The sequence below is a fragment of the Macaca nemestrina genome, chromosome 17, assembly GCF_043159975.1.
Source record: "Macaca nemestrina isolate mMacNem1 chromosome 17, mMacNem.hap1, whole genome shotgun sequence".
Classification (NCBI taxonomy): Eukaryota; Metazoa; Chordata; class Mammalia; order Primates; family Cercopithecidae; genus Macaca; species Macaca nemestrina.
The window spans coordinates 19628298-19641882 of NC_092141.1; the positions used below are offsets into that span (position 1 = coordinate 19628298).

A 13585-nucleotide genomic window follows, 5' to 3' on the forward strand; every position below is an offset into this window, starting at 1 on the left:
GGAACAGTGGGGATGCACGTGGCCAGTGTCTGGTAGGAACAGTGGGGATGCACGTGGCCTGTGTCTGGTAGGAACAGTGGGGATGCACGTGGCCAAGAACAGAGGGGATGCATGTGGCCAGTGTCTGGTTGGAACAGTGGGGATGTACATGGTCAGTGTCTGGTAGGAACAGAGGGGATGCATGTGGCCAGTGTCTGGTAGGAACAGTGGGGATGTACCTGGTCAGTGTCTGGTGCCACATGACTTTCAGTTATAAGGAAGTGGGTCAAAGTGCAGCCTGATTAATACTGTAGTTCTGGGCCGGGCGGGGTGGCTCACGCCTGTCATCCCAGCACTTTGGGAGGCCAAGGTGGGCACATCATGAGGTGAAGAGATTGAGACCATTCTGGCTAACATGGTGAAACCCCGTCACTACTAAAAATACAAAAATTAGCTGGTTGTGGTAGCACGCGCCTGTAGTGCCAGCTACTCGGGAGGCTGAGGCAGGAGAATCCCTTGAACCCGGGAGGTGGAGGTTGCAGTGAGCCGAGATTGCGTCACTGCGCTCCAGCCTGGGCGACAGAGTGAGACTCTGTCTCAAAAAAAAAAAAAAGTATATGTATACACACACACACACACACACACACACACACACACACACACACACACACATATATATCTCTATATAATAGTTCTGTCCAGAATTCTTGATAAACCTGTGAGAATGGCTTCGGTCTGAGCGGGGTCCAGGCAGCTAACAAAGTTGGTCAAATTGACTTGTGAATGCTGAAGGAGGAGCTTTGCAGGTTCTCATCAACAGACACAGGGATTTTGTCTTCCTTTCCTCCTTTCACTCTACAGGGCCTTATCTTTGGGTTTATTCGCAGGTTATCAATGTCACTGGTGTCTCAGTGGGATTCGGCTTATCTTCTGCTTGTGACACCCTCATCTCCCAGGTAAATGGCAGTGGTCACACGCTCACAGGGACCTCAGACATCTTTTCTCAAGTGTGGATGGAAGAGCCTCACTGGCAGGAAGAGCCCAGCAGCCAGCACCTGCAGCGCCTATCGGCCGGCAGCTCCTCTTCTCCTGGCCTGCTTTCTTTGAAATGTCACTGGGTTTCTTTCAGCTGTGTCAACTACTTTTTGTCTGCACAACTGCCTTACACTATATTTTGAACACATAGGGGACATGTTGTAAAAGTCCCTTCTATTGCTCCCTACGTTTGAATTTGCTATAGTTCTGTGGCTCTCAAAATTGAGCATGCATTGAACTTGGAGGGCTTGTTAAAACCCAGCTTGCCTGGCCCCACCCAGTGGCAGGCTGGTAAATGTTCAGCAACCAGGTCTTGGGTGAAAGGGGAAGGAGGGTGAAAGCGGAAGGAGGGAAACACGTGACTGGCGGTGTTTGCCAATTCCAGGGGTGTAAGTAGTTCCTCTGGTTAATTTCAGACTACCAGAGATGTCACTGAACCTGGAGCTGGAGGAGACGCGCACAACTTGAAAAGATGTGCAAAATTTGGCTTGTTTTGTTTTGAGACGGGGCTTGCTCTGTCGCTCAGGCTAGGCTGCAGTGACACACCCATTGCTCACTGCAGCCTCAAACTCCTGAGCTCCAGCGATCCTCTTGCCTCAGCCTCTCAAGTACCTGGTATTACAGGCATGCACCACTACACACAGCTAATTTTTTGTATTTTTTGTAGAGATGGGGTTTCTGATCTCAAACTCCTGGGCTCAAGCAATCCTCCTACCTCAGCCTCCCAACATGTTGGGATTATAGGCATGAGCCACAATGCCCAGCCTGGCTTTTTTTTTTTTTTTTTTGAGACGGACTCTGGCTCTGTTGCCCAGCTTGGAGTGCAGTGACGGGATCTCGGCTCCCTAACCTTTGCCTCCCTAAAAAAATTTTTTTTCCAGTCTCTAAAAATAAATGAAGTATGAATTTCAGATTGTTTACTTCTGTAAAAAGAAAAATTGTTTTAAGTAGAATTTTTTTTAAAAAAGGTATGGATCTCTGAATCCTGCCCTGGGTGAATTAAGTCCAGAATGTCATTAGTGAGACTGTTTTGAAAATGATCCCCCGGTGATGCTAATGGAAGCTGAGTTTGAGAAGCATCCTTCACACCATCCTCATCCTACCTAAACAGTGGGGCAAAGTCTCTAGGGCCATGGACTTCTTTTTTTTTTTTTTTTTTGAGATGGAGTCTTGCTCTGCCCGCCAGGCTGGAGTGCGGTGGTGTGATCTCAGCTCACTGCAACCTCTGCCTCCTGGGTTCAAGCGATTCTCCTGCCTCAGCCTCCTGAGTAGCTGGGATTACAAGTGTGAGCCACCTCACCCAGCCAACCTGCTTCTTTATGAGGCACAATTGAAGGCTTTTAGGGGACAGCTGGGGTGCTGGGTCTGTGCTAATGGGTTCATTTTGGCTGTGTGCACCCCAGACGTACGGGAGCCAGAACCTGAGGCACGTGGGCGTGATCCTACAGCGGAGTATGCTCATTCTGCTCCTCTGCTGCTTCCCCTGCTGGGCGCTGTTTCTCAACACCCAGCACATCCTGCTGCTCTTCAGGCAGGACCCGGTTGTGTCCAGGTAAGATGGAACCTGTCACGGCGGGACTGTGTGTCCGTCCCACAGAAAGATTATCCCCTCTGGGTGCAGCCAAGGCCAGGGACAAGGCCGCACACCAAGGTGGTGCTAATCTCTCCTTGGCTGACGTCTCCTAGGTCTTAATACTTTCCTCACCTGGCACCTAAGATGTACTCCCCCTCCCCTCCTGGGTGACTTGCATGGTTAAGAGTTTTCAATGAAAACAGATTTGCAAGCACTCTGCATGTGGGATGGTAGTTTCTGACGTTTGCTCAAAGCTTAGTTATTCTTGACCTTGGTTGATATTAAAATCACCTGGGTGCTTTCAAATCCACCTGTGCCCCTGCTCCCTACCACTCAATATTCTGTTTTGTTTTTCTTTTTTTGAGACCAAGTCTCACTCTGTCCCCCAGGCTGGAGTGCAGTGGTGCGATCTTGGCTCGCTGCAACCTCTGCCTCCCGGGTTCAAGCAATTCTCCTGCCTCAGGCTCCCAAGTAGCTGGGATTACAGGCGCCCGCCACCACGCCTGGCTAAGTTTTGAACTTTTAGTAGAGACGGGGTTTCATCATGTTGGCGAGGCTGGCCTCAAACTCCTGACCTCATGGGATCTGTCACCTCGGCCTCTCAAAGTGCATGAGCCACCATGCCCGGCCAGGATTCTGTTTTAATTGGTCTGGGCTGAGGCCTGGGTATTGGTATCTTTCAAAGCACCCTAGGTAATTCTAATATGCTGCCAAGTTTGAGAACCAGTGATTTAATTGGGTAAGAGCTTTTAAAACTCTAATCTAGACCAGCGGCTCTGAACTAGGAGACATTTGGCAACATCTGAAGACATTTCCGGTTATCACAGCTGGCCGTAGGCGGGTGCTCCTGGTAGAAGCCAAGGAGGCTGTGAAAGATCCTGCAGTGCTCGGGACAGCACCCCACAACAGGCGGAGAATTACCTGGCCATAGTGCTGAGGTTGAAAAACCCTGTCCTAGACATAAAGACATCAAATAACCAAGAAAGGTTATCTGGGTTATAAGATGACAAGCTCTATATGTAAATTTTCACATTTGCTCTAGCAATTTTTTCTTTCTTTCTTTTGTTTTTTTTGAGATGGAGTCTCGCCCTGTCGTCCAGGCTGGAGTGCAATGGCGTGATCTCAGCTCACTGCAACCTCCTCCTCCCGGGTTCAAACGATTCTCCTGCCTCAGCCTCCCAAGTAGCTGGGATTACAGACAGCCGCCACCATGCTCGGCTGTTTTTTGTATTTTCAGTAGAGACGGGGTTTTACTGTGTTAGCCAGGTGGTCTCGAACTCCTGACCTCATGATCTGCCTACCTCGGCCTCCCAAAGTGCTGGGATTACAGGCGTGAGCCACCACGCCCGGCCTGCTCCAGCAACTTAAGCCTATTAATTTCGAAAGAGCCAAGGATGCAAAAGGCAGTTTTAGTTATTTTCTTCTGCCCACCTTTCCCTGGAAACAGAGGCCTCCATCACAGTTTTTGTTGTTGTTTTTCTTTTCGTTATTTAGGCTTACCCAGACCTATGTCACGATCTTCATTCCAGCTCTTCCTGTAAGTGCTTAAGGGCTAAGAGGTTCCCTTCTTGGGGTCCGTGGGTGAAAGGTAGCCGCCATATCTGTGAGCTCAGTGCATTGGCTCAGTCTTAGATGATTCTTATCTGTGCTGTTGGTGCCTATCAAGGAAGCCTGTTTTTATTTATGCCTGTTAAGGACACAACAGATGCTTGTCTCAAGGAACACCAAGATTGAGGCTACTCCAGGAGGTCCGGAGTAGCGCTGGAGAGACCTCCAGAATCATCCATAGAGAAGAGTGCAAACTTTTATTGTAAACAAGGGCAAAGTCTCACCCATCTGAGAACCCCTGAGGGTGTCACTTAGAACCTTTAGACTTTTTTTGGTCTGCTGAGTTTGACCACACAGAACCCGTAAGCATGGGTTAATGTTTGACACAGTAGTGTGTGGTCAATGAACAATGAGAGCTAAGTGGTTTTTTTGTTTGTTTGTTTGGTGTTTTGGAGACAGGGTCTCATTGCTGTCACCCAGGCTGAAGTGCAGGGACATTGTGACATTGTCATAGCTCACTGCACCCTTGACCTCCTGGGCTCAAGCCGTCATCCTGTCTCAGCCTCCTAAGTAGCCGGAACTACAAGCACAAGTCACCACACTTGGCTAATTTTTTAGTTTTTGTAGAGACAAGGTCTTGCTTTTTTTTCTTCTTTTTAAGCTAGGGTGTCACTCTGTTGCCCAGACCGAAGTGCAGTGGCACAATCTTCACTCATTGCAACCTCTGCCTCCCGGGCTCAAGTGATCCTCCCACCTCAGCCTCCCGATTAGCTGGTACTGCAGGTGCACACCACCATACCCAGCTAATTTTTGTATTTTTTGTAGAGACAGCATTTTACCATGTTTCCCAGGCTGGTCTTGAACTCCTGGATTCAAGCGATCCATCTGCCTTGGCCTCCCACAATGTTGGGTTGCATGTGTGAGCCACCACGCCTGGCCTGAGAGCTAAGTGTTTGTTATTCAGCTGGAGACTGTAGCTGAATTAGTCTGCGGGGGCTTCCATAATATAATACCACACACTAGGGGGCCTAAACAACAGAAGTTTATTTTCTTACAGTTCAGGAAGCTGGAAGTCCAAGGTCAAGGCGTAGCAGGGTTGGTGCCCTCTGCGGCCTCTCTCCTTGGCCTGCAGACGGCCACCCTCTGCAGGTTGTCCCCTATGCATTCATACCCTGGTGTCTCCTGTCTTCTTATGAGGACACCAGTCCTATTGGATTAGGGCCCCACCCTAATGACCTCGTTTTAATTTTATCTCCCTTTGAGGACCTCCAGTTAGTCACACTGGGGACTAGGGCTTCAATATACGGATCTAGGGACACCATTTGCCCTCAGAATTGACAGTGTGCTCACTTATTTATCCTGAAACCTTGTAAATGTGACAGTCTTTCGTGATGCCACCACATAGGACCAGTCTATATGGAGGTGCCCATCTGGAGTGTGCCCGGGGCCTCCTCTCCATGCCAGTGTCCCCAGAAGAGTCCTGGCCATTCACCCAGGGAAACTGCACCTCCTTTTGCCAGACAGAGGGAATATGCTTGGGGCATATTCACCCACAAAGGAGATGTGGGAAGTCCCCGGGCCATAACCCCTGGCCCCAGCCCTGTCCTGAGACGGCAGCCTCTGTGGCTCCGTGCGGGAGCAGAGGGCAGCCGAGCCTTGGCTGTGGCTCCCAGCTCCCTGCCGTGTGACCCTCACTGCTGTGTGGCAAGGCTGAAACATTAACATTCATCTCTCTTGTTCTCTTGTAGGCAACCTTTCTTTATACGCTACAAGTTAAATATTTGCTCAACCAGGTAATACTGACTGTTCTCTTCCTTTGGGAGGCTAATGGGAGTTTGTACCTTTCTGGGAGTGGGGGTCCTGAAGATACTCCAGGACCAGGGACACCAGGGTGGAGGGAGCTCACCGCTGGGAGCCACTGAAAGGTATTTTTTCATTGTTGTGCACACACGACTCGGATGTCAGAGGTTTGTTAAGTGATATCCAGGAAAGAACATATTATATTTGGCTCTGGAAAATGTATCCAATTTCCACTTGGAAATATTGTCATTGGCAGGGTGGGCTCAGAGCCGCAGTGTTCCTTGGCTCTGCATTTTAACCAGTGTCCTGGAAAGAAGGGTGCATGCCTGTTTGCTCCCGAGACAGAGCGCAGGCTGGGGGCGGCTCGTCTGGCAGAGAGGGAACCCGCCTGTCTGCTCTGTGCTGTCTGAATGTCCCCACTTTTCTCAGCGAGGATATAAGAGCTCAAACTCTCATGACATCTAACGTCAGCTAGAACTCCTCCTATGTGATTAAACAGTCACAGCCAAAGGCCCTGGCTTGGAAGGGGTAGATTTATGAAATCAGCATATGTGGGACTCGCCACATTCTTCCAGACAAGTCCAGGTAAACGGGTACCCGGCAATGGATCCCGGCCGCACTGGTGGGCTCTCCAGGGATGTGCACAGGGGGGGCCAGGACGGGAGGAGGAAGAAAGGAAGTTTCCCACCTATCTTGAAGTTAAGATATTACCCTATTAAAAAAAAAAATATATATATATATATATATATTTTTTTTTTTTTTTGAGAGGGAGTCTTGCTCTGTTGCCCAGGCTGGAGTGCAGTGGCCGGATCTCAGCTCACTGCAAGCTCCGCCTCCCGGGTTTTACGCCATTCTCCTGCCTCAGCCTCCCGAGTAGCTGGGACTACAGGCACCCGCCACCTCGCCTGGCTAGTTTTTTGTATTTTTTTGGTAGAGACGGGGTTTCACCGTGTTTGCCAGGCTGGTCTCGATCTCCTGACCTCGTGATCCGCCCGTCTCGGCCTCCCAAAGTGCTGGGATTACAGGCTTGAGCCACTGCGCCTGGACAAAAAAAATATTTTTTAAGTAGATATGGGGTCTTGCTATGTTGCCCAGGCTGGTTTCAAATTCCTGGCCTCAAGAAATCCTCCTGCCTCAGTCTCCCAAAGTGCTGGGATTACAGGTGTGAGCCACTGCCTCCGGCCAGGATATTACTCTATCAACAAAACAAGAATATTTAGAATCCCTATTAGTATTTAAAATGACATCTCCGAAATAGGTGTAGACTAGAGAGAAGGAAACCCACACATCTCATCCGGCTCCGGGCTGTCTCCTTTTGATCTAGACCCTTGCTAAGGCAGCACGGATACCTTAGCATGCTGCAAGGCCTTCTCCTGGACTCAGTCCCCCAACAACTGCGGTGGCCCTAACCTCAGGGTCTGATGTGACCTACTGAGGACAGTGAGTGTGAAAGTCTTCTCTCCTGTTCTCTGGGGCACAGGGAAAGGCCTGGAAGTAGGAGCCACGAGCTGAGAGGGGTTGGGAGCTTTGAATTTGGTGACAGAGGACACCAAGGTTTCCAAGGTCAGGAAGGAAGGCAGGGCATCCCAGACAGAGGGGATACCTGTTTCTAGGGGCTGGGGCCCGCCAGGTCTCGTTAGGCCACTGCGGTGGGAGGGGACGCAGTGAGATGATGGCATCGAGAGGCGGGCTGGCCCAAGGTCAGGCTTTGTGTTTTCTGCTGGGGCATTTCGTTTTGGGAAATTAACTAATTGGGAGAGGAAGAGGTGAGAGTTACGGACATGGTCCAAACAAATGATGGTGAAGGTCTGTGATGAAGAGTTTGCGTTGTGGGAGCAGTGGGAGATAGGATGATGGGTGGGTTCTATAAAAATGGCAGGGGCTGTCGGGCCCCCAGGGTGGAAGGAGTTTCTGCCCTGGGCCCTTCCCTAGGAAGACAGGGTGACCATTCGCTGAGCGTAGCACTGAAGAGAAGCAGCTGGGAGTTTGGAGAAAGTGAATGCTCTTGGAGAGGGCGGAGGGTGGGAAGAGAGCCAGATGGTACTAGGGGGAAGACAGACTTTGAAGTAGGAGAGTCAAGAGGGCCTTGGAGGAGAAGGTCACTCCACTGGGCGTGGAGACGCATGCGTATTGCAGGCTTGGCCGCCTCCTCTCGTCCTCCCACGAGCCTGCTCCTCTGCCTTCTTCCGTTCCATTGCAATGGGTGGAATTGCGTGGCCTCCCCATTTTCACTCCCAGTAACCTGTCCTTTTGGTCCCTGTCACATCCTCGACTCCATCTTTCCTTCCCTCCCACATCTGGTCAGTCACCTGGTCCTTTAGCTTCTGCCTGCTCCTCCCAATTTTCAATGCCACCACCTGAATTCATTTCTTTCTTTTTCTTTTCTTTTCTTTTTTTTGAGACAGAGTCTCACTCTGTTGCCCAGGCTGGAGTGCAGTGACGTGATCTCGGCTCACTGCAACCTCCACCTTCCAGGTTCAAGTGATTCTCCTGCCTCAGCCTCCCAAGTAGCTGGGACTACAGGCGTGTGCCACCGTGCCCAACTAGTTTTTGTATTTTTAGTAGAGACAGGGTTTCACCATGTTGGCCAGGCTGGTCTCAAACTCCTGACCTCAGGTGATCCGCCCACCTTGGCCTCCCAAAGTGCTGGGATTACAGGCGTGACCCACCGCACCCAGCCCTGAATTCATTTCTTGTCATTTGTCCTCTGTGTCATTTCAGAGGACCTTAACCTGTCTCCATCCACTGCCGTCTGCCTGAAAAGTAAATCTGATCACTAATTCCCTTGCTAAAAACTAACCAGGGCCTCCCCATAAATATGTGGGCTACACAAGTCATCGGCCAAGACCATTGTCTTGGCCCCACCAGCCTGAGACCACCAGAGACAGGCCTGCAGGCCAGTGGGTTTGCAGTTGGATTTATCAACCTGTGGCAATGAGAGAGACTAGAGGGGCCGGGGGATGGCTCACTAAAGGAAGAAAAGTTATTATAAAGGTTTGAAGAAGGATGGGGCTCAGGTGACATTATTAAACATATCGAAACCACGGTTTGATAGGCACCGAGCAGATCTGTGAGTGAGGGGCCCAACACCAGGTCTGGGCTGTGATGTGGACCCGGTGCTCCTCCTTTGGAAACTCAAGGCTAAGCAGGATGTTGAGGGTGGACAGATGTAGAATGCCACATCCAGGAGCTCCCACGAAGCTCTGTGCCTGGGTTCAAATTGAGACTACTTTTTTGTGTTAAAGTGATTTTGAGCCTGCAGGCAAGAGTGGGGTGTTTTGTTTTTACTGATACAATTTCAAATAGCAGTGTTTCCGAACAGTGTGATTTTAGAGAACAAAGTTTCTCAATGAATTAGAAAGCACTCGTCATTCTACTAGGGGAGTAATGACACTTCATGGGGACAGCGTGACCTTGGGAGAAAGGTTTCCTCTTACGTTTGCACTGACTTTATTTGCGTCTGCTATTCTAGCCGGATGCGGAGCAGAACAGAGTTTTACTTCCTCGGTCTGATGTAATTTTACTTTCACGCCCTGTCTTACTTTGACACACCAAATAGTCTGGATGTTTCTCCGGTCCTGTACTTTTGAGAGTTAGATATGTTGGAATCCCTTCCATATTCTAGAAAGGAACTCTAGTTTCTTCAAGACCTTAGGTCAATTTTTTTGAATTTCTATGTTGGTCAAGAAAGTATTCTCATTTTCTCCTATCGTCCGGTGTCAAAGATGGCTTGTTGACCCATTTAGCCCCTGCCAGTCCTTGCCATGTTGGAAATAAGCCATTTATCTTCTTCCTTCTGTGCTGTTGAACGTATCTTGTCTGTGTCTCTCTGTGGCCAGAACGCCGCACTTCATACCTCAAAGAGAGAAGGAAGAGAAAGGGATGGGAGAGTGGAAAGGCAGGAGCAACCAGGACGTGGCCTCCCCAGTTAAGCCCCCCTGCTCTGCCCGTGACACCCACTGAGCAGGCCAGCTGGAGCCTGTGTGCTTGGGGAGCAGAAAGGCAGTCCTATTCTGTGGATCTCAAGGATGGCATATGCGGTGTCCTTGTTCCAGGGAATTCTCCTGCCCCAGATCGTAACTGGAGTTGCAGCCAACCTTGTCAATGCCCTCGCCAACTATCTGTTTCTCCATCAGCTGCATCTTGGGGTGATGTGAGTCCAATGTACTCTTGGGACAGGGACAAGGGATGACTTGCATGCGGCTTTTCCAGGAGGGAGAAGAGTGGGCTCTTCAGCTGGTTCTCATGTTCACATGTGGTGTCTTTCTTGCACACCGTGGAAAGCACTGTCAGGGATGGAGGGTGAGGCTGCTCTGGGAAGAAGACCTTGGTCTGCTGAGGACGGCACGGGAAGGGATGAGTCTCCCCTCCTCACCCAGTGGGGCAGGGAGAGGTGCAGGAAGGCACCTCCCTCTCACTGGGACTGTTCTTTCCAGAGGCTCTGCAGTGGCAAATTTGATTTCCCAGTACACCCTGGCTCTACTCCTCTTTTTCTACATCCTTGGGAAAAAACTGCATCAAGCTACATGGGGAGGTAACGACTGCCCTTTTGTCTTCCAACTGGGACGTGGGTTTTGTCTCGGGTTGAATTCCAGCCCGATGGCCAGATCTCCTGGAAATGTGTGTGTCCCCCCCACAGGTTGGTCCCTCGAGTGCCTGCAGGACTGGGCCTCCTTCCTCCGCCTGGCCATCCCCAGCATGCTCATGCTATGCATGGAGTGGTGGGCCTATGAGGTCGGGAGCTTCCTCAGCGGTCTGTATGAGGACGGATGACGGGGACTGGTGGGAACCCGGGGGCCCTGTCTGGGTGCAAGGCGACAGTTGTCTCTTTTCACCAGGCATCCTCGGCATGGTGGAGCTGGGCGCTCAGTCCATCGTGTATGAACTGGCCATCGTTGTGTACATGGTAAGCAGGGGAGCCGGTCGTGGGGAGGTGCCAGGCGTTTTCCTCGCTGGGTATCTGAAAGAGTCCATGGATGAGCATAGGCATTCGTACATGAATCATTTGTGAAATGCTGGACAAAAGTCAAATCCCATCCTTGAGCCTGGGAGGGTACCTCTGCTGCAGCTGGATCTTCCCTGGGAACTGAAGGGGGGCTGGAGAGAAACTGCACGTGATCTGCTGGTTCTCCATCTCCTAACGCAGCTCCCAGCTGAATCTTCCCTTGAAAGATTTGATTTTGTTTCCATACTTTTAGAATCTTTTTCAGTTGTCACAGCACAAATACCTTGAGGGGCCAGGTGGGTGGCATAGCAGAGAGATGAGGCTGGGTGTATGGCCATAAACATCAAGCTGCCTATGTCACTATTCCCGCTCCTGCCTGGTTCCGAAGCCTCTGAAAACACAGTGTGGCTACTCCTAGGTAGATCCCCAAAACAACTGAAAGCAGGGTCTTAAAGAGATTTTTTTTTTTTTTTTGAGACGGAGTCCCACTCTTGTTGCCCTGGCTGGAGTGCAATGGCGTGATTTCGGCTCACTGCAACCTCCACCTCCTGGGTTCAAGCATTTCTTCTGCCTCAGCCTCTCAAGTAGCTGAGATTACAGGTGCCTGCCACCACGCCCAGCTACTTTTGTATTTTTAGTAGAGACAGGGTTTCACCGTGTTGGTCAGGCTGGTCTTGAACTTGTGACCTCAGGCCATCCACCTGCCTCGGCCTCCCGAAGTGTTGGGATTACAGGCGTGAGCCACCGCACCCGACTTAAAGGGGTGTTTGTTAACTGTGTTCACAGGAGCATTATTGACAGTAGACAAAAGGTGGAAGCAACCTGTGCGTCTGCGGGTAAACAAAATGGGTTCTTCGCATACTGTGGAGTATTATTCAGCCTTAAAGGGGAGGAAATTTTGATCATAGAGAACACGAGTCGTTAGGAGGCTTTTCTTTGACTTTATTTTCCTGAAAACATCAGCTGGAGATTCTGAAGGAAGCAAGTACCGTTTTAGAAATGTAAAATTAAAAAACAGAAAGGGAGTTTGTAATGTGGGGAGAAACTCAAGCCAGCAGATGTGCTTGGCATTTTTTGCAGTATTAACACTTAGATTTTTTTCCCTCTGATATTGGTTATGTTTTAAAAGTACATAGAGTACACATTTCCCGTTTTCTTTAAGAATTATTCTCTTGCAGACCTGTTTTTTGTTTTTGTTCTTCTATCCTTGGCAGTTTTTTAACACAGATTTTTTACTTCACTTTTAGTATTTTATTTACATTTTATGTTTGAGTAAATTCATTAACTAATTCTAAGTCAAAATGCTTAATGGTACATAGGATTCCACTATATGTGATATACTTTTAAAATCAATTTCCTATGGTTGAACAGTTTATTTCCAATGTTTCAATATTAACAACTCTTCAAGGAACATCCTAGGACAAATATCTTCATACACTTGTCTGATTATTTCTTTAAGATTTGTAAAAGAGAAACAAAGGCACGATTTTATGTCTTTTGAATATGTTTTCATATGCTTTCCAATAGGCTTGTAAGAATTTACACTTACATTTCTTCTCAATCAAAAGAAAGGTGTATGCCCTTTCCTCAGGTTCACCAGTTTTGCCACATTTATTCTGTCTGGTCTATCTACATAGTCCATGTTCAAATAAAAGATCAATACAGTCAATTCAAAACAATACCAGTTGTTCTGGTAATGTCCCTTATCACTAATTTTTCCCTAGCATCTTTAGTGTCCTTTAATCTGGAACAGATCTTCATTGTTCCATTGTCTTTCTTGACCTTGGCATTTTTGAAGAACATAGGCCATTATCTGTAGAAGTTCACTTAGTGTGGTGCAGCTGATGTTTCCTTATAAATAAATTTAGATTGTCCGTTTTGGGCAGGAAAGCTCGAGAAGTGATGCTGTGTCCTCCTTAGTGCACCATATCAGGAGACACATAATGTTGATCTGTCTCAGTGTTGGTGATACTACCTTTTTACTTGGTGGCAGTGGTTTTTTTTTTTTTTTTTGAGACAGCATCTTGCTCTGTCACCCAGGCTGGTGACAGTGGCCTGATCTTGGCTTGTTACAGTCCGACCTCCTGGGCTCAAGCAATCCTCCCACTTCAGCCTCCTGAGTAGCTAGGACTACAGGCATGCACCACCACTCCCAGCTAATTTTTTAAAACAATTTGGTCTTGTTATGTTGCATAGGCTGGTCTCAAACTCCTGGGCTCAAGCAATCCTTCCACCTTGGCCTTCCAAAGTTCTGAGATTACAGGCACAGCCATTGCACCCTGCCAGTATTAACTTTGATTGCTTGGTTAAGGTGTGCCTGCCAGGTTTCTCCTGTCAAGTTCCTGCCTTTCCCTTTGTAATGAATAAATAATTTGTCAGGTGATCTCTATGTTTGTCCCTGCTTATGAATTTATAGGCAGAGACTCAGTCTTCTATTACTTTTTTATTCCTCAATCTGTGTATCAGATTTTCTTTAAGCTGGTCCTTAGTCATCCTGATCCTAAGGCAATGTTCATGTTTCAACAAGTGATGACTCCTTTTTCCTTATTAATATTAATTTTTCAAGCGGTAACTTTATATAATAATAGTAATGGTAAATCGTTATTGAGCAATTCCTACATGCTTCTTCTAAGCAGTTAGGCATGTATGGACTCATTAAGTTCCCACAATAGCCCAATGAGATAGGTTCTATGATTAAACTCCTT

General features: G+C 48.6%; 1 protein-coding gene across 6 annotated transcripts in view; it reads left to right on the top strand.

Moving 5' to 3' along the window:
* LOC105493356 (solute carrier family 47 member 1) overlaps positions 1-13585 on the top strand; it is a 47083-nt gene that overhangs the window by 13178 nt on the left and 20320 nt on the right. For 4 of the 6 annotated variants that reach the window (XM_071082496.1, XM_071082501.1, XM_071082500.1 and 1 more), the window contains exons 3-10: positions 867-935; positions 2418-2566; positions 4082-4124; positions 5884-5928; positions 9991-10088; positions 10372-10469; positions 10575-10688; positions 10774-10841. In XM_071082496.1, coding sequence (XP_070938597.1) covers positions 867-935; positions 2418-2566; positions 4082-4124; positions 5884-5928; positions 9991-10088; positions 10372-10469; positions 10575-10688; positions 10774-10841 — 684 coding nt within the window. The remainder of the gene's footprint in view (positions 1-866; positions 936-2417; positions 2567-4081; positions 4125-5883; positions 5929-9990; positions 10089-10371; positions 10470-10574; positions 10689-10773; positions 10842-13585) is intronic. The other 2 variants (XM_071082498.1, XM_071082499.1) reach the window with 2 other exon arrangements.